Here is a 21435-nt window from a genome sequence, read left to right as displayed (position 1 = left end):
ACTGTAGACGGCATGTACAACTACAAGAGAAAAGCTAGCCATGCACAGGGCACTTAATTGTAAAAGGGAAACTGCATACAAAAATGCTTTCCTACTTTCATTTTCCACGATTTCATCAAGTACATGCATTGCTAAAAAGTATTACGTAGCACGCTGAACATTCCGTAGCACCTTTAGAAGTGAACTTCTAAAAAGTCTTGCTTGAGTCAGAGAGGCATTCAGTCATTGGTGTCTGATGACTGTGGGGTGGGGTGGACTATTTTACAGATTCAGATTGAGTAAAAAATTCAGATTAGTTTTAAAAAAAATATTACAGAAGCAGCTTTCATTCTCCAGATCACAGAGGCATAAAACTGCTGCTGCAGTGTCATCCCAACCACAAAACACACACTCGCTCAATTCCCATCTCTCTCTCTCACTCTCTCTCTCACACACAGACTCCAGAAAATGTTCATTGATCATGCAGCACTTTATAATGCGCAGTAGGCCTTTATCTCCTGCACTGCCTCCTCCCAGCTCAGCATTATTGTAACTGAGAATTCTATTAGTCGGCATGCTATAGACATATTTATTTAAAAAAAACCTGCCAGACCACCCGGCCAAGCTGTCATATTTAAGTAATAACTTGCAAGTCTGCAGTCACTGCACAGTGCATAGGCCATCACCTACTAAGTAAAGACACTGCTAAACAGCACTTCACCTTTAAAACGGCAGTCAAGATGTGGCCGTGTATTTTACTTGGTAATTAATTTTCTGTTGCAGTTGAATCGATGTCAACACTAACGTTAAAAACAATTCTGCTCCCTCAAAACTGAAATATAAAACATATGTTTTCTTCCAAATAATTAAGTATGTCGGACTCAGAATCTAACATGATTATCTGCCGATGTGCAGCCCCACATTCTAACGAGTTAATCTAAAGGTCACAAGCAGGCAGGCGTAATGTGAAATCCCGGACTCCTCTTTCTCCCTCCCTCCCTCCCTCCCTCTCCCCCCACTGCATATTCCACATCCACAATTTATAAACACTGAATGTTCCATTCTCGACTGATCTAGCTGCACTGCAAGTTAATCTTAGCACATCACACACGTAACAAGGACTCTGTGACTTGCCTTAAAGCACAGCGTCACCTGAAAGGGACTTTTTAAAATTATCGGCTTTCAAATGCACCCTGCAATATGCAAAAAAAGCAAGCCCTACCTCAAGAATGTCTTCTAAAACATACGCTTCCATTTCAGCCGCTGTCTCCACCATGTTTTATCAAACTGCCATGATTCTTACTGCACTATGATTAGATCACTGCCAGTAGGAACACTCCTCTGTGTCAGCAAGGGAACAGGAAATGGAATGTTCTATTATACCCCTCAAGCAGCTTTACTGCTGGCAAACCAGGGATCTACCAACAGAGCAGGGGTGACTCACTGGATATCTTTTTTTAAAGACACAGCTGCTCTTTTCTGGAAGCACACAAAGCAAACACAAGGAGATTTTTCTTATTTTGCAATATCCTTTTCTGGACGTGCGTTTGAATTGGAAACAGAAAGCCAACTCTTCTTCTTTTTTAAAAAACCAAACCATCCTGGGTTACCATTTTTTAAAACTTAATTGCAATTCACCTGCACCCAAGAATCCTGCACGCTGTTCTGCTTAGCTCTGTTAGAATACCGGACACTGAATGAATCTGTGCTTAATAAATGTCTGTGACAAATTTCCAATACTCTGCTCATCCATTACAGCAAACGACAGAAAATGCCCGAGTCTTCTAAAACATGAATATTCACGTGTTTACATGGGAAAGCTTCCTTCCTAAGATTATTTCATACCTAACACAAGCTGACCTACAGAATAATACAAACACCGCCTCTCTGCAACAAACCTAAGTAATCTCAGAGCTTTATGTACTCTGCAGTGGAAAAGTTTAAAATTCTGTGCCCAGGCAATGCATTATTCTACAGTACGAAAAAGCAAAACTCAGTTGCATCATCTAGTAATAAGGGCTTATGAAGACAAAGTATATGCACTTCGCTAAGGGACTAAAAAAACTAATACAGTATATTTCCTGGGGGATCTATTTAAGAGGCATCTGGTCAATCTACTGCCATTCCAGAATGCACATGAGATATTAGTACCACACTTATCTATATATGGCATACAGGTGAAAACTAGCTTCTTCTTTTCCTTATAATAGTTCACTATTGTTTTATTGGGAAACTTTGTACACTACTGAGGTATTTCTGATTGATGCCATAAAGTACGACATAATTTCTGAATCAGGAAAAATCCATTAAGAGAGATTATTTATACAAAGTCAGTCCCAGTAGTGTTGAAGGACCCTTGATTTCCAACTCAGAATTAGCATAAATACTCACTTTACTTCATTGCCAGTAAGGTAAAGGTAAAAGGACCCCTGACCGTTCGGTCCAGTCGTGGCTGACTCTGGGGTTGCAGCGCTCATCTCGCTTTATTGGCCGAGGGAGCCAGCGTACAGCTTCCGGGTCATGTGGCCTGCATGACTACGCTGCTTCTGGCGAACCAGAGCAGCACATGGAAACGCCGTTTACCTTCCCGCCAGAGCGGTACCTATTTATCTACTTGCACTTTGACGTGCTTTTGAACTGCTAGGTTGGCAGGAGCAGGGACCGAGCAACGGGAGCTCACCCGGTCGCGGGGATTCGAACCACCGACCTTCCGATCGACAAGCCCTAGGCTCTGTGGTTTAACCCACAGAGCCACCTGCGTCCCTTCATTGCCAGTACCACGCAAGAATATCCCAAAGTGAGCCTTCTCCATGCTGTCCTAACAGCTAACAGCACGTAAAGGTCAAGAGGCTGTCCCTGAAAAGAGGAACGAAACAGTCCCAAGGCTCACCTCCAGAATGCCAAAACAAGTGTCAAACAAGGCTACATTCTGGAGGCTGTATGAAAAGTTCCTTCCTGCTGCCTAACCTTAGATCTACAGCCTCTAGCATTGCAACAGTTACAAGACATTGACTAAGGAACACAGCCCTGCATTCTGAAAGCTGTGAGGCAACTCTTCCTTCTAGACCTAGATTGCAATCCAATGCATGTTTATTTGGGTTATCCCAGGCTTAAAATCTGAGGCAGACAGAACCTGGGCATTTCCAGTCTCAGGTGAACCCATTCAGAAGGAAAGAGAAGAAAAGAAACTTGGAAAAGGATAGACTACTGGGGGGCAGGGGGCAGAGAGAAGAAGAGATGAGATGAGCAACTGTAATCCGTAGCCTTATATACAAGGCTCCATTAACAGCATTCTACGATTATGAAAAACAGAATTAGGAAACAGAATAACCAAATTCATAATGATTTCCATACTGTCTGAATGGCCATTTTCTGGATTTGAAGCAGGGTTGCATGCCTAAAAACACATTTAATTAACTTCTGCAACCCTTATCTTCTGGAAGCGATTTAAAGGGCACATATTTGTCAAGAATAATAATTGCATCAATGAGAGTTTAAAGCGTGGTTTGCTGCCAACACTTGCTAATTAGGATTGACATGATAGTTGCAACATCATTTTAAACACTCTTCTGTCCAATATTTACATGTATTGGAGGACGTGATCAATTTCTGTGGGAAAAGAAGGGGGAAATATTTGCTGCTGTGAAAGAGATGCGGTTCTAATAAACATTTCACTGGATTCCACAGAGAATTATCGGGTTGTAGCCAATATTAGTCCCTCTCAGAGTAGACCTATTGAAATTAACGATTTACTTGGTCCATTACTTCCAATGGGCCTGCTCTGAGTAAAGGTTGAATATAATCCATCATTTCTATTTATAGGACATTTTGACCACTCATTCCCCAAAGTAGGGAGGAGAATATGAGATATTGCATTGAGGAAAAACACAGTGAGATAGGTACCTCATGTCAAGTTAAAGCATGAACCCTTCCCTCCCCAGATTCTGTCCATGGTCACTAACAAGTGATGTCTCAAAGTTCCAGAGATAGGGTCCTAATTTATACCAGGTCTGAACGATTATCCATGTTTTGCCTTATGGTCAACCCCATAGCTGGCAGGACAACCTGAGTCTCAGGTAAAAAGCCTTCTCCGTCACACTTCCCAAAGCAGAAATGCTAAGGATTACAAAAAAACAACAACCTGGACCTTAGATGCTCATGGCACATGTTCTATTTGTGAGTTGCTTGCAACTTGTTTTTACATGCCAACTTATCAGTAGCCTAATGCAGCCTTGCCATATGAAACTTGCCTGCACCCCTGGGGCAAGCAGCAATTGCATCAGGTGAACACCAAGTGGCAAACAACACAGCTCCTCTCCTCTTGCCTTGAAAAGAAATAAACTGGGAACAGTGAATAACTGGACGGTGATCTATATACCACCTTGTATTTAATACAGGGCAGCACTAAGGCTGCTGCATATGCAAACTGAGACAGGAAAAAAGTTCAAGAGAAGCGCCCCCCTAGTCACTTTCACCATGGCAAGCGATCCCTTGAAGTGAGTGTGATGAGAAGTCCCAGCCTTCTATTTTCGCTCAGGGCTAGGGAGGGAAAGTGCAACACTTCTGCAGTACTGAACCTAAGAGCATAGGTCAGTTACAAAGAAAATCCTTGCCCCTGAGACTGGCAGCTTTGGTGGTGGGGGCACTCAGAATGCCCGCCCATCCGGTGCCAGTATAAGGTCCAGCCTTTTCCTCCAGCTCTGTAGACAAAGCTTGGGACTGCTCACTTTGGCATCAAGCACAGAACACTGGAGAACTCAGATAGCCTACCTGCTTAACACAAAAATAAACTCTAACCTCTCTCTTTGGCTCTATGGAAAGAATCTGGGGGTAGCTGACTGGATGCTAGACAGCCAGTGTTCCAACTCCCCCTGCCTCCACACCGCAACAACTTACTCAAGCTCGGACCTGAAGTAAAGGGATCATCCACACAGTTGAACAAACATGGAGATGATCCACATTTCTTACTTCTCCAGCTTCATACTTGGTAGTATGGGGAGGCAGCGTCCCTGACACTGTTCATGGGTGCAGTGTGAAGCCAAAGGGAAGGGGAAGGGAAGGTTCTGGCATCCACAAGTTTTGGCTGGAAAACTAAATTTGTGGAGCCATGAGTATTTCAACTTCCCACTGCAATCATGCTTGTGTATACACCTCAGTGTCCTTCTGCTTTAATGTTGACTAGCCCTTTTAAGGCAGCTGAAGGGCAGAGAGATCTTCCTCTGTGTTCTGTCTCCTACACTCTCTCTCTCTATATATATATATAAATATATGGACAATCAGCACAGGAATCTATCTGCTTTGTCACTTCCCAAGGATTGTGGGAAGTACCAGCAATGGACAGGAGAGCCTAGAGAAATAGCTCAGCAGTAGCCAACTGATTTGCACATTGAATATTACAGGTTCAATCACAAACATCTCCAGGTATGGCTAGGAGCGACTCTAATCTGAAACTCTGGAAAGCTGCTATATACAACAAATGGCTGAATGGTATGACTCAGCACTAGGGAGATTCCTATGTTCCTCATTAAGTGCAAGACTGATATATTAAACAAGTTCACATGGTGTGAAATAGTCAAGAAAGAATTTTCTGACTTCACAAATAACAGCAAAACCATGGTTTAGTCATCGGGACCATGGCTCAGGCTTATGTATTCTTTATTCCCTCCCTCACCTCTTGGTTTGAACAAACCATAGTTGGTCTCTAACACTGAACTAGAAACCATAAAGCTATGGCTTCCAGTTCTGCATTGCAGGCCAACTGTGGTTTGTGAAAACAAATGTAAATGGCGAACTGTCATTTACCCAACCTAGAAAGGAAAGGAGAGCACCTGAAGAGTGCAGACCTGAGGCACAGCCCTGAAACCATGGTTTGCTATTTTAGGTGTACATTCTGCAGAGAAACCTGGGTTTACTGCTACATATTGTACAAAATGGCCCTAAGAAGATGAGACCAAGTAGCACATACAAACCCAGCAAATCTTACATAAATTTATGCAAAAAGGATGCAACAGACACCATACCAGACTGGAATAGGCAGAACAAGATAGGGTGATGTAACCAGTAGGCCTCAGGCACCACCTTGCAAGACCAAACAAGCCAGCTGTTACAAGGCTGCATGGACATAAAGACACAGGGAGTCATTAAGTAATGAGCCCTACCTTCCCTTGCTACATTCTCACTGTACATCTAAGAGTGCAAAGCTCTCATGCTAGAAGAAGCTCACATAGCACCAGAACAAAGCAAGAGAAGAAGAAAAAAGCAGAATGGACTGCCTGGCTTTTCCATCTCAGAACGAAATATTCTTTTTTTTAAAAAAAAAAAATTTAAAAATTTTTATTTACAACATAACACAAACCCCCCACCCCCCAACACAGAAATCCACCCCCATCAGACACAAACATAACAAACAACAAGCATAATTTACAACAATACAAACAAGCAAATAAAAGACTTCCTTTATCCTGTTTCTGGCATCCTTATGTACTTTTTATAAGCTGTTTCCTTTATGAATAATTATTAAGATTTTTCTAATTATAACTTAAATATCCACAAAGTCTCCTGCAGACATTAATCGAAACAAGTCCAGGTATGAATTTTACGGCACTGTTTTGTGAAGTATTCTCTGCATTTTCCCCATGCTTTTTGAAATTCTTGTCTAGTGTGATCTCTAATTGCCTCTGTTAATCGAGCCAGTTCAATATACTCTAACAGTTTGTCTTGCCATTCCATTTTTGTTGGCACAATCTCTTTTTTCCAGTTTTTAGCAATTAGGATCCTTGCCGCTCCTGTAGCATAGAGGAATATTTTCTTATCTTCTCTTGCTATACCTGCATCCGTTATCCCTAGTAGAAAGGTTTCTGTATTTTTTATAAAGCTATACTTAAACATTTTTTTAAGCTCGTCATATACTATGTTCCAGAAGCTTTTGATTTTTTCACAGGTCCACCATACATGTACAAAATATTCTTATGCCTGTTCCTTGTGCAACTGAAGCATATACAGGACAAACAGGAAGACTTTACTGACTCTAGTCCCCAACTGTAGGGGGCTGCTTCCTCTCCTCAGGTGCACCAACCCTATGGGGCTGAGGTGTGTTTGCCCACCAAGAAAATCTGTTGGAAGTGGGCAAAGGAGGCTGAGCATGGAGCCAAGAGCGATACAGGTTCAGTGACTGGCTCCACATAAACGCGAAAGAGGAGCCGCTGGCCACTGAAGCCGCACCACGCTGGGCTCTGGGCTCAGCCTCCTCCTGATTATATGATGCTGTGTGCTACACGCACATGACGTTACGCACACACATGACGCAGCATACATAATGTCACACATGTGTGACATGTGCCATCGTCTCCCAGTCTTGGGCGCAAGTTGGCGCCCCTCCCTCTCCTTGAAAATATTCCATTCCATTCATTTTTTTAGACTGCAAACCTGAGAACAGAGGCTGTTATAGATGACCTCTGAAATCTTCTCTTTGTTTTGGCTGAATTGTGGGATAACAATACTTCAAATAAAATAAATAATATGATTATGATTAAGAATGAGTTGTAAGCTTTTCTACTATGTTCCTTCCGTCGCTGCTGCAAACAGTTTCAAAATTACTATAGACTGCAGGTTCTCCTGGAAATTGGGGGTGGGATGGGGGAGTTCAACACAACGTTGTTGGAGTTTTTTCCAGGTCATAACTGGAGCCAGGTAATTACATGCTTCCAACAAACGATACAGAGAACCCTGAAGTCTGACAGATATTAAATCCAACATACTTTGTACATACAGTGGTACCTCTGGATACAAACGGGATCCGTTCCGGAGCCCCGTTCGCATCCTGAGTAGAATGTAACACACGACTGCGCATCTGCACGGGTCGCGTTTTGCCCGCTTCTGCGCATGACGTCATTTTGAGCGTCTGCACATGCGCGAGCAGCGAAAGCTGAAAGTAACATGTTCCGTTACTTCCGGGTCACCGCGGAGTGTAACTTGAAAGCACTCAACCTGAAGCATATTCAACCCGAGGTATGACTGTACTGTGTGCAAAAGAAAATGGCAACTACATTAAAGCCAGTGTGGATGCCAAAGCCAGCAACTACACACATCTCTCTCTCTCCCTCTCTCCCCATACCCAACCCCACATCAATTATGTTTAAAGCAAAATGCATCATGGGACTTCATCCCTTAAGAATTCTGGATCAGGCAAATGGCCCAGTCCAGCGTTCTGTTCTCACAATGGCCATCTTGATGGGAAACTTGCAAGCAGGACATGAGCACCAGGGCCTTTTCCCCTCCTGCAGTTTCCAGCAAATATTTGCTACACATCCAAGATGTCAGCTATCTTAGTATTACAAATTGCTTGGCAATGAAAGTTGGTTCTCACCGCATTCTTCTCACTACAGCTACTATTACACTACACCAGTCTTGCAGCTGTGCCACTGCCCCCACCCCTTGGCAGCACTATGGTCGCTATACATTATCTACTCAGATATTTTAAGGATCAGGGTGCTCTTTCCTCTTTCCCTTTCCGTATAAATCTCCACTAAAAGGAAGAACACACTGATTTATTAACTACAGGAGGAATTCAATAGCTACTAACTGCCTAGAATGGCAAGGAAACCTTCACTGTAGGACAAGGAAAGGCTTCCATCTTAGGACAGGGAGTTGAACTGAATGGACTAAGGCATTCACCCCAAATCTTAATGTGTAATTTTAAATTAAAAATAAAATAAAACGGGAGAACAGCATGGCAAAGGATTGGCAGAAACATGTCACTTCTGATGTCAGCTTCCCTCCACTATTTTAGTTAAATGCTTTATTTACATGTTTGTTTTGAGAATAAAACCTGAAGTTGTAACCATTCCGGAAGAGAAAGCAATTTTATCCATGGTTTCAGTGTTTCTGTAAAAGACCAACAAGGCCAGGTGAACCATTATTTTTCCCTCAAGGCTTAAGTGTCATTTTTTCCTTTTACTTTACAGTGGAGCCTCTGGATATGAACTTAATTCAACCCGGGGGTCCGTACTTAGCCCGAAAAGTCCATATCCAGAGGTGCCGCTTCTGCGCACACGCAATAGAACGCTTCTGCGCATGCACGAAGAGCACTTCTGCACATGCTCGTGGGGCGAACCCGGAAGTATACACTTCTGGGTTTGCCGTGTTCGCAACCCAAAATTACGTTACCCGAAGCTAGCGTAACCCAAGGTACCACTGTATTTTGTCAAGCTTGAGCATCATATGGGGTTCAACAGCACTTGTGAAATTATTAGTGCTGAAATTATTAGTACAACAGGCATAGGCAAACTCACCCCTCCAGATGTTTGGGGACTACAACTCCCATCATCCCTAGCTAACAAACCAGTGGTCAGGAATGATGGGAGTTGTGGTCTCCAAACATCTGGAGGGCCGAGTTTGCCTATGCCTGTGGTACAAGGTTAGCATGGAACCAAACTAAGAATCGCATTTGCTATTTTTATTTCTCTAGCTCCAAAGCAATGGAATATATTGACTTCATTCACTAAATAAATAGATGCTATTTATTACTCCAATCAAAGCAGTCTTGGCTCTCTCTTATTGACTCTTTAAAGAAAGTACAGGGGTGGGGTCAGGGAGAAAAGCTGGGGGGGAAACTTCCTAAATATTTTCTCTATACAATGATGTCATCATCAGCATGTATACTAAAAATGATATCACATCTTCAGATGCCTTTACTTATATGGCCAAAATGCCAGCACCATGGTACTACAGCAAGTTTTCCGAATCTTGGGTCCACAGATGATGTTGGACTACAACTCCCATCAGCCCCAGCCAGCATGGTCAATGGTTGGAAATGATGGTCATTGTAGTCCAACAACATTTGGGGCCTCAAGAATGAGAAAGGTTGTGTAACTGGAGGAATATATCAGCATGCTTTGAGAGGAGCGGTAGGAACTGAGGTATGCCAAGGACAAAAGTACGGGGGGGGGGGGTGTTTAAAGAGTAAATGTTCATGTTCAATGGGCACAGAATGCTGACAAGCCAAACGGAATAAAGGGAACTATTTATTTACAACATTATTTACAACATCCTACCTCCAAGAAGCTCTGAGTGATACTCATAGGCTCTCCCCAACAACCCCCCCCCCCCGCTTTTATCCTCCCATACCAGTGAAAGGTAAAAAGATAAAGGTAAAGGACCCCTGACAGTTGAGTCCAGTCGCGAACGACTTTGGGGTTGCAGCGCTCATCTCGCTTTACTGGCCGAAGGAGCCGACGTTTGTTCGCAGACAGTTTTTCTGGGTCATGTGGCCAGCATGACTGAGCCGCTTCTGGCGAAACCAGAGCTGCACACGGAAACGCCATTTACCTTCCCGCCTACTTGAACTTTGTCGTGCTTTCGAACTGCTAGGTTGGCAGGAGCAGGGACCGAGCAACGGGAGCTCACCCCGTCACGGGGATTCGAACCGCCAACCTTCCGATTGGCAAGCCCTAGGCAGAGTGGTTTAGACCACAACGCCACCCGCGTCCAGTGAAAGGTAGGAAAGGCTTAAAAGCAGTGGATGGCATTGAGCAACTAAAGGAGCTTCATGACTGATTATGAACTGGAATCAAGCCCAATAAGCTGAACCTCAATAGTTACAAATACAGTCATACCTCGGGTTACAGATGCTTCAGGTTGCACGTTTTCGGGTTGCCCACCGCGCCAAACCCTGAAGTACCAGAATGGGTTACTTCCATGTTTCGGCGCTTGCGCATGCGCAGAAACACTAAATCGCACTCTGCACATAAGCGCCAAATCGCGACCCACCCATGCGCAGATGCGCCACTGCGGGTTGCAAACATGCCTCCTACATGGATCACGTTCGCAACCCAAGCGTCCACTGTAGAGTTTTCTGTCCTCTTGACAGAAAGTGGGGTAAAAGGACAGAGCAACATAATTTTGTTGCCAGCCAATCTTTGCTGCTGCAAAGGTGGTGGATCCAAGTTTCAAATGCAGAAACGTAAATGAGCATAGCACTGCTTCTGCATTTGAATGGATTACAAACCAAGAAGCACAGTTAGGGTCTGGTGTTCGAAAGGTAGTTTCATACATTGCAGAGAACAGCACATCTTCAGGTATTTAGCCAAGGAATGCAGTCTGCAATTCTGCCAAGGATATCCCTCTTGCAAAATGATGGCAAAACCTCTGCACAACATAGCCTCTGTAATCAGTGGCACAGCTGCAAATAAAACGTCTTAAATGTGTTGTAAAGCGCACAATACAAACATGACACTAGATGGCGACAGCGAGCTATGCAAAATTCAATGTATTTTTCACAGCGATTTTGTGTGTGTGTAGATTCCACCTCTAACTCAGATTCCCCCATCTTCTGCAGTATGTGAAAGAAATTGTCTATGTTTGGAAAGACACCCAATTGGGGGGGGGGGATCTGACATATGAAATGGTAGAAGCTTGTTTCAGTTTGGGAAAACCTTCAGACTTTAGAAGGCCGTGATAAACATGATGACAAATACAAAGAAACAGAAACAGATAATGACAGTGTAGAAAAGAAGACTGATTAAATTTCATGTTGTGTTCACTGAAACTTATTTCCCCTCTTTTTCTCATCTCCTTTTATGTCTGCTTGACACTGTGGGGGATTAGAGAAGACATAATAATTTTCAGAATAAGAAAATAAATGGTTTTACAATATTCGTGGTTTCTATTTTTTTTTTTTTTTTTTTTTGCCTACTCCTTATTCACGGCCACAAGCAAATAGTTGCTAGATTCCCTGAAGTTCAGCAGCCTGTAATTGTTGTCTGAATAACCTGTACTTTTAATATGCCAGACATTATACCTATGGTAAACATAATACATCTTATGCTCCTAAAGTAAAAAAGTAGCTGTTGATATGTAAAATGCTTTTTTAAAAAAATCTGCATTTTAAAAATATTTTTCCCCAAATCCATCTTTACCCATAGAATGGGAGGATGGGGATTCCCATGGTTTCAAAATTTCTGGAAATTTTACAACTCTAGATTTCATACAGTAAGTGAAGAGTAAGCAGTCTTTAAGTAAACAAAAATGAACTTTTAGTTCTTTAAGATAACAACAACAAGACTCGGGTAGTATAAGAATCTGACCCTAGAAGAACATATAACACTTTGGTATTTTATTTGACTGCTTTATCTAGAGTTTGATTTGGTTAGCAAAGATATTACGATTGACATATATTGCTTTTTCTTTATTTACAGCCTTTGCCAATAAGTAGCTTTGCCAGAAGACCACCAGCAAGTCTTTATTTGGAACTTATCTGAAATATTACATGGAAGGAAAAGGCGCAATCTTATGCTGAATATATGTCAGCTGAGAAGCAACAGGATTTGCTGAACGCCTCCTTTACAGTCACAGAGTGCCAGAAACGCCACTGCAACGAAAAATGTAGGATCTTACATCTGCAGAACAATTCCCCAGCAAAGATATGCCAGCGGAAGAGTTTAAACAGTGCACTCATGGGCAACAGAGAAGTACAGTTACATCATTCCCTATGCCCCTTCAATCACACCATGTTCCTGTAAACAGTGCAACTTTACACCAGAACCTGGCACCAATAAGTTGCTGCCATCAACTTAAATGAAAGGGGAGAATTAAAACAGCCGCTCGCATCAATAGTTGCCACAACAGAGCATAGGATGTAGTGCAATTCAGCATCCAATCAAAACACATCACCATCAATATACAAACCTCAAAGAGGAAGACCACAACTCAGATGATAAGAGTTTACGGAATGGGTTTTAATTCCCTGGCCTCATGTAGTTCACACTTCGAGTTTACAAGTGGGAACTTTGGCGATGTAAAACTATGAGGAAAGGGCACTGTGCACAAAACAGAAGGTTTTTTTATGATATTTATTAAGAGTTTTAGAATTACAGAAAAAAACAAAAAAGAAAAGGAAAGAAAGAAAACAAAATAAAAACAAACCACAATCAAACAATACAAATTGATCAAAATCAAAATCAAAAAATAACACAACACAATCAAAAGACAAAAATAAGCCACAAACATTTAAAAACAAATCCAATATTCTCAAATCCTTAACTGTCATTACCTTCTTTCTTTGACCTCCCCACTCCTCCCTTTTTTGTATCCTAGTTGTTAATTGTCACAGCAAATCCTTTCCATTTTTCATAATATTCTGTCATTACATTACCTTAGTCTATTTTAACCTTATCTTACTATAAAAGACCCTAAAACTTGAAACTTATATCTTATTTATACCAATTTCTCATAAACATAATATTCTTACATAATTCTTTTAACATTTTTGCTAAAGCCAAATGATTTCGTTCCAACATTTTTCTAACATTCATCAATTTTATAAAGCAAGCCTAATATTTTTTTTTCTTCCAATCTTCATCCAGCATCTCTTCCTCCTAGTCCCGGGTTTTGTCAGTCCTTTCTATCCCATCAATCTAGCACATTAACCTGGTAATCTTATGTCCGAGGCCCTTAAGTCTCTTCCATGTCCCTACCACGGCTCTTCTTCATATTTATACCTGTACTTTACTTTACCTCCTGCTCCTTTCATTCGTGGGAACTCCAACTTGACAGTGTTTTTGACCCTTCTCGACAAATCAGTCCCTTTTCCATATTCCACACTAAACTCCATGTGGTATTTAAAAACATGTTTCAGAGTCCCTCCAAAATTAAGAGCCCCCACAACCCCAAGCATCTCACGGCCCATTGCCAGGCTTGAAAAGTCCAAACATCCCTGCATAGGGGGGGGGGGTCTATCCAACCCCCCATTTCCAAACCAAACCAAACTTTATCTTTCCAAATCTGGCTTTTTCCAAGTTCATTTGTCAGATCCAAAAACTCATGTTCCTGCTGGGCCACAGCTCCCTCCATCTCTGGCGCCCGAGGTTCAGCAACATCCTCTTCCCTCATCTGATCTGTCAGAGCACACTCCTGATTTGATTCCTGGGTGGGCTCTGTATAGTTTCCCACTACCTGTCCAAAATTTCTAATCGCAGCAGTCATCAAGTCCGTCTTCTCATGTAGCTGTTCCAGTAGGGCACTTGTTTTGCAAAAAGCACTCACCAGAGCTTCTGGATACATTGTTGAGAAGTCTATTCCCACGATCGTAATCTGTTGCAGCTGCAGAGCTCCCCGATTCAGATTTAGTAACAGTTTCACAGGCTCCCTCTAGGGGAAGAACTTCTATTTGTTCTTTTCTTTTAAAGGCAGATCTAACAACAAAGTTTCCTTTTTCAGATATTTTGTCAATATTTGTTCCTTTAAAATGCGAAGGAGAACAATGGAATCACTATGTTTCTCGTCTTTTAACTATCTGTCAAAAGACGTTTGTCTCTGGTCAATGAGCTTCCCAAAGAACGTCAGTCCTGACACCCCGCTCCCAGGATCAAGACGGTGAAAAATTACTTTGCTTTACACTCTCTTCTGCAGGTTTAAACAGTCCGGAAAAAATCCCCCCTCTTCTCCTGCTTCCGAAGGGGGTTCAACAGTTTTAAATGATGAAAGTTAATCCTTTACAGGCGATTTTCTGAACTCTAGTTTGCCATGTCTTTGCTTTAATCTATCTACAAGAAACGGAAGGCTGACTTCCTATTTAGACCTTCCCGTTTCAGTGCCAAATTAAGATGAATTTCTTAGTCCAATTTTCCTTTCTGCTCGCAGGTCATTATTTAAAGTCCAATTGTCCGAAATTAAAGTACTCACGGGTAATTGTTTTAAAAGCCAAATTGTCCCAGGAAAAAGGCAGTGCTCTCCGGCAACGGCTGTGCAGCTTCGCTCCACGGAAGAAGCAGTTGACTCAGCACCGCGCCACTTCCCCCTCTTCGCTCCGGAGCCCGTAAATGGGCTGGGGGGCACTAAAGGTGCCCGCTGAGTCCCATGGTCACAGGCTTCATCCGTCTGTGATTTTTGAAAGGGTCCCCGCTTCGCCGTAGCGGGAAAGACCCGTTTTCCGTGGAGCTGGTCCCTCCGGATCAGAGGGAATCCGCCATTACCGATGGCGCCACCCCGGAAGTCCCACACAACAGAAGGTTTGCAGAGCCCACATGGCTAATGTTCCTGAGCTGAGAACCCCACTGGATACACGCCTCAGGACCTCAGGCACACACCCAACACCAAACTCCACTCCCACATCTAAGAGTACCAGGAGAAGGCACCCAACACAGATAAGCAAGAGGAAAAGACACATTGCAAAAATTAACTGCTGGGACTGTCTTGTTTTCCCCACCTTGTTTGCTGTAACTGAACAATGGTGTGTTGTTTGAACTGACCCACTCCAAGACCAACAGCAAGGACCAGGATTCTCCTGGCTGTTTCTTTATTGAATTAGTAACCTACTTCCTCCAGGGCAGTTGCCTGTACCCTTGCAAGCTCCATGACAGATAAGTGTTCCTGCCATGAAGCTGGTGCAATCAGGAAAACTACACCTACTATGTTGTTGTTGTTTAGTCGTTTAGTTGTGTCCGACTCTTCATGACCCCCATGGACCAGAGCACGCCAGGCACTCCCGTCTTCCACTGCCTCTCGCAGCTTGGTCAAACTCATGTTCGTAGCTTCGAGAACACTGTCCAACCATCTCGTCCTCCGTCGTCCACTTCTCCTTGTGTCCTCCATCTTTCCCAACATCAGGGTCTTTTCCAGGGAGTCTTCTCTTCTCGTGAGGTAGCCAAAGTATTGGAGCCTCAGCTTCAGGATCTGTCCTTCCAGAGAGCACTCAGGGCTGATTTCCTTAAGAATGGATAGGTTTGATCTTCTTGCAGTCCATGGGACTCTCAAGAGTCTCCTCCAGCACCATAATTCAAAAGCATCAATTCTTCGGTGATCAGCCTTCTTTATGGTCCAGCTCTCACTTCCATACATCACTACTGGGAAAACCTACTCTGCTGCCAAACCACTGTCTCAAGCACAAAAGGGTTGCTGGGGTGGCCAGTCAGCAACCCTATGCACATTTATTTACCTTTCAAAATCTCTTCCATTCAGGATACTGATCAATGAAGGCCATGGCTTCATCACATATTTTATCTCTTTGTTGCTAGGGGATGGAAGATAACTAGCGTGATCTCACTTCAGCTGGCTTCAGAATGGGACGATGGCAGTGTGGGGGAAGAGATGAATGATAAATCTCTCCCCTCCCATGCGTGATATTAGTACAGAACTGCTCTGCAAGTTTCATACTTTCAAGTTTTAAATCAGTGTTATCCCATGCTTATTGGTCCCAAATGAAGGTTTTTCATAGTGTGATGCAGAAAAATAAAAGTGATTAACAGGGTAATGCTATACTTGTACCCAATGAGGTAAATAGGTCTTAGCTGGAAGTAAGTATTAATAAGATTGCTGCCTAAATTCTTCTATAAATCATTGTGAAACAAACAACACAATAGTTAATGCTATTAAGCAGTGGTTTTTTAAAAAAAATATACAGTATTATTCCGTGTATAACATGTAAAAATGTTTGGTGGACGTGCCCAAAGATTAAGGCTTTCTGGGAAATGACATATAATGAACTGAAAAAGGTATTTAAATATACCTTCCTGAAGAAACCAGAGGCCTTTCTCCTGGGCATTGTCGGCCAATTGGTGCCAAAGAAGGACAGAACTTTTTTTATGTATGCAACAACAGCAGCAAGAATACTTATTGCAAAGTATTGGAAGACACAAGATCTACCCACCCTGGAAGAATGGCAGATGAAGGTGATTGACTACATGGAATTGGCAGAAATGACTGGCAGAATCCGAGACCAGGGAGAAGAGTCGGTGAAAGAAGACTGGAAGAAATTCAAAGACTACTTACAGAAACATTGTAAAATTAATGAATATTAGAAGGATGTTGTTGGATAGAAATTAAGCGGTTTCCAGCTGTAATGCTTTAAGAGATATGAAAAAAAGAGGTTTTACAAATGGGTAAAAGTTTAATGGTAAGGATTTGCTGAACTAACAAATCGAACTGGAATACAAAGAAGGGAGGTATGAGGAGGTCCGAGGAAATAAGTGTATGGAAGTTATGTTATTGAAAATTAATGCGTGTTTTTAACTGTTTTTTATTTTGTATGTTTATTTTTCTTTTTTATTGTTATATCTTAAAAACTTTTAATAAATATCATATATATATATATATATATATATATATATATATATATATATATATATATGCTTTCGTAGATTTTCACGGGTACAGGAATGCAGGTTTTGGTGTCTTCGGGTGTCTTCCCGTGTAAGAGTCGGGGTGTCTGTGCGACGTTTCGACGAGGTCTCACTCGTCATCTTCAGGCTGGTGCTTTCGGCTTCTTGTTACTGGAACAGAGCAGAGTCTGGTGTTTGAGTTCCTATAAATACTGTTGAGGGGTGTGGTGTATAGCCTCCAACGTTCTGGGCAGAGAGGAAGTTCCTAGATTAGTGTGCCTTTTCTTCTTTTGTTCCTTAATTACTTGAGGGATATCTTGGGTGATTTCATGATCACCCAAGATCATGAAATATATATATCACCCAAGAACCTGCATATATATATATATATATATATATATATATATATATATATATATATATATATATATATTTTGGTGTCTTCGGGTGTCTTCCCTTGTAAGAGTCGGGGTGTCTGTGCGACGTTTCGACGAGGTCTCACTCGTCATCTTCAGGCTGGTGCTTTCGGCTTCTTGTTACTGGAACAGAGCAGAGTCTGGTGTTTGAGTTCCTATAAATACTGTTGAGGGGTGTGGTGTATAGCCTCCAACGTTCTGGGCAGAGAGGAAGTTCCTAGATTAGTGTGCCTTTTCTTCTTTTGTTCCTTAATTACTTGAGGGATATCTTGGGTGATTTCATGAGTGATATTCTGAATATCACTGGGTGGGTCATTAAGTGTAGATTAGTTGCTAAAGCTTTCGTGTCTTGACCTCTTGAGCTTGTGAAGAGTTTTTCTGAGAAGATGGCTGTGCTGCATTTAGTTGTGCTCTGGCTTGGCTTCGTGTATAGGGGCGAGCTATGGTTTTGTGCCTTGTGCCAGCCAGATCTGTGTAGGGATTGCAGGGGGGTGCAGCATCCGGAGGTGCCACTATAGTTTGGCTACTGGATGGAGTCTGTAATATGTCTGTGGAGAGGGTCTGGGTTTGGGTCTGGTGTGGTTGATTGGTGACGGCGTTCTGTGTGCCTCTGGTTCTGGTGTCGGTTTTTGTGGGGAGGGCTAATTTCCAGATGTCTGGCAGGCGGGACGTGTCGTCACGCTTGTTCATGTTGTGAGGGTGTTTCTCTATCTCGATGGCTTCCATGATTATTCTCTTGTGGTGATGTTCCATGTTAAAGAGCAATTTGGAATCTGCAAAATTAATTTCGTGTCCTGTTTCTTTCATGTGTTGGAAAAGAGAGGAAGTTTTTTCTTCTTTTTTGACGGCATTCTTGTGTTCTGCGATACGTGCATTTATTCGTCTGTTTGTTTGTCCAATGTACGTGGCTGGGCAGACTTTGCAGGGTATTTCATAGACCCCTTGGTTTTCCAGCTGGATTTTGTCTTTTGGGTTTCTGAGGATATTGGCTATTTTTTGGTTGGTGCAGAAGGCTGTTTTGATATTGTGTTTATGGAGGATTTTGCTGATTTTGTCTGTAGTGCCCTTGATATAAGGAAGGAGGGCCATGCCATTGTTTTCTTCTGTGTCTTGGTTTTTGGGGGGTGTTTCTTTTTGGATTAGCTTCGTAACCCTGTTTTTCTGGTATCCATTGGCGATTAACACATTTGAGAGATTCTGTAACTCAGTTGTCAAGTGGTCTTTGTCAGCCAGGCGTTTGGTTCTGGAGATGAGAGTCTTGGCTACGGAGTTTATTTGTGCAGGGTGGTGGTGTGATTGTGCATGTAAGTAGCGGTTGGTGTGTGTTTTTTTCCGGTAGATAGTGTGTCCTAGGGAGCCATCAGGTTTTTTGTAGATTAGGACGTCAAGAAAGGGGAGTTGGTTGTTGTCTTCTATTTCCATAGTGAATTGTATTTTGGGGTGTAGGCTGTTGAGATGTGTGAGGAAGCTATCTAGTTTTTCTTTCCCGTGTGGCCAAATTACAAAGGTGTCATCAACATATCTGAGCCAAAGTTTGGGTTTGTGTTCTGACTTGTCTAAAGCATTGGTTTCAAAGTGTTCCATGTACAAATTTGCGATGACCGGTGAGAGGGGTGATCCCATAGGTGCTCCTTCTATCTGTTTGTATCTTTGTCCATTGTGGATGAAGTACGTGTTGCTCTTTAACATGGAACATCACCACAAGAGAATAATCATGGAAGCCATCGAGATAGAGAAACACCCTCACAACATGAACAAGCGTGACGACACGTCCCGCCTGCCAGACATCTGGAAATTAGCCCTCCCCACAAAAACCGACACCAGAACCAGAGGCACACAGAACGCCGTCACCAATCAACCACACCAGACCCAAACCCAGACCCTCTCCACAGACATATTACAGACACCATCCAGTAGCCAAACTATAGTGGCACCTCCGGATGCTGCACCCCCCTGCAATCCCTACACAGATCTGGCTGGCACAAGGCACAAAACCATAGCTCGCCCCTATACACGAAGCCAAGCCAGAGCACAACTAAATGCAGCACAGCCATCTTCTCAGAAAAACTCTTCACAAGCTCAAGAGGTCAAGACACGAAAGCTTTAGCAACTAATCTACACTTAATGACCCACCCAGTGATATTCAGAATATCACTCATGAAATCACCCAAGATATCCCTCAAGTAATTAAGGAACAAAAGAAGAAAAGGCACACTAATCTAGGAACTTCCTCTCTGCCCAGAACGTTGGAGGCTATACACCACACCCCTCAACAGTATTTATAGGAACTCAAACACCAGACTCTGCTCTGTTCCAGTAACAAGAAGCCGAAAGCACCAGCCTGAAGATGACGAGTGAGACCTCGTCGAAACGTCGCCCAGACACCCCGACTCTAACACGGGAAGACACCCGAAGACACCAAAACCTGCATGCATATATATATATATATATATATATATATATATATATATATATATAATGTAAAAATGGGGGAGAGATTGCCGAGCTTGGGGGGGGGTTGCCGCTCACCCGCCTTATCGCAGCAACCAATCGCACACCCAATTGCCACAGCAGCCATTCGCCAGCAGTCACCAATCACCCATCAAATCACTGCTGACAATCTCCTATTCGCAGGTGCAACCAATCGCCCGTCCACCCTCTGCAATATCCGTGTATAAGACAACCCAGAATTTTTAACATTTTTTTTAAAAAAAATTAAAAAGCATCATCTTATACACGATAAGGTAAAGGTAAAGGTATCCCTGACCATTAGGTCCAGTCGCAGACGACTCTGGGGTTGCACGCTCATCTCGCTTTATTAGCCGTGGGAGCCGCCGTTTGTCCACAGACAGCTTCCAGGTCATGTGGCTAGCATGACTAAGCCGCTTCTGGCGAACCAGAGCAGCGCACGGAAACACCATTTACCTTCCCGCCGGAGCGGTACCTATTTATCTACTTCCACTTTGATGTGCTTTCGAACTGCTAGGTGGGCAGGAGCTGGGACTGAACAACGGGAGCTCACCCCGCTGCGGGGATTCAAATCGCCGACCGTCTGATCGGCAAGCCCTTGGCTCTGTGGTTTAGACCACAGTGCCACCCGCATCCCGTCCTTATACACGGTGAAATATAGTATATGGATGACAGACAATAAGAAATAACTGGTCATGCTAGAGACAGATATGCAGTGTGATATTTCCCACATAATGGAATAAGGAGGATATTAAAGCAAAACAAACTAAGATCTCTAAAATAAAAAAGCAGCATCAATATCACTACTGAAATTATCTCAGGCTAAGGTCAAAGGAAACTTTGTTATTCAATAGGAGTGTAAGAGGATGGGGCAAGTAGGTGGCAATGTCACCTCTAAGAAAGTGAGAAAATTATTTAGAACTTCTGACAGGCAGTACATGTGGTATTTGGTCATGAAGACTTTGGAACATGCAAATAACTGTGCTTTTATGTTTCATTAATAGTTCGTTTGCCCAGTGAATTACTAAAATAGTGTGCATTAGATCTAACAGAGAGAACCAAGAAAATCCTGTTCCCTTGGCTACAAAACATTGCAAGTGCCTTAAACTATAAATGTGTCCTACCCCTTGAAACTTTTTCAGACTGAATTTATTCCAGTTTGAGAGATAAAGCTACACAAGGCTTATAACTTATTAACCTAAATAAGAGGCACAGCATAGATTATACATAGGGTACTTTGATCCATTCTCCTTTTCCTTTGGAGGGGAACCACACTAGAACCCAGTTTGAATAACAATAGGAACCATGAAGAGCAATGCATTGTGTTGACTGACCAAACTCAACAAGTGCTCACTAATGGTTCCTCATCATCCTGGGAAAAGGGGTCAGATGGGGTGCTGCAGGGTTATGTCCTGGGCTCATTGTTGCTCAATGTCTTTGTAAATAACTTGGAAGAGGGAATTGAGGAGATGCTCACT

General features: G+C 42.7%; 1 protein-coding gene across 5 annotated transcripts in view; it reads right to left on the bottom strand.

The window, feature by feature from the left end:
• The window catches only part of ANKRD17 (ankyrin repeat domain 17), a 109547-nt gene that overhangs the window by 78939 nt on the left and 9173 nt on the right, over positions 1-21435 (bottom strand). The window contains exon 1 of one of the 5 annotated variants that reach the window (XM_082194649.1): positions 1202-1344. The exons of the other annotated variants lie outside the window; for them this stretch is intronic. Coding sequence (XP_082050775.1) covers positions 1202-1255 — 54 coding nt within the window. The 5' untranslated portion in view covers positions 1256-1344. Of the gene's footprint in view, positions 1-1201; positions 1345-21435 lie in introns of those variants that run through there. 5 annotated transcript variants of the gene reach the window in all.

The sequence above is a fragment of the Podarcis vaucheri genome, assembly GCF_965113315.1.
Source record: "Podarcis vaucheri genome assembly, chromosome: 13".
In the NCBI taxonomy this organism is placed as follows: Eukaryota; Metazoa; Chordata; class Lepidosauria; order Squamata; family Lacertidae; genus Podarcis; species Podarcis vaucheri.
The sequence above is the reverse complement of the archived record's forward strand: the minus strand, read 5'-3'. Positions and strand labels throughout refer to the sequence as shown.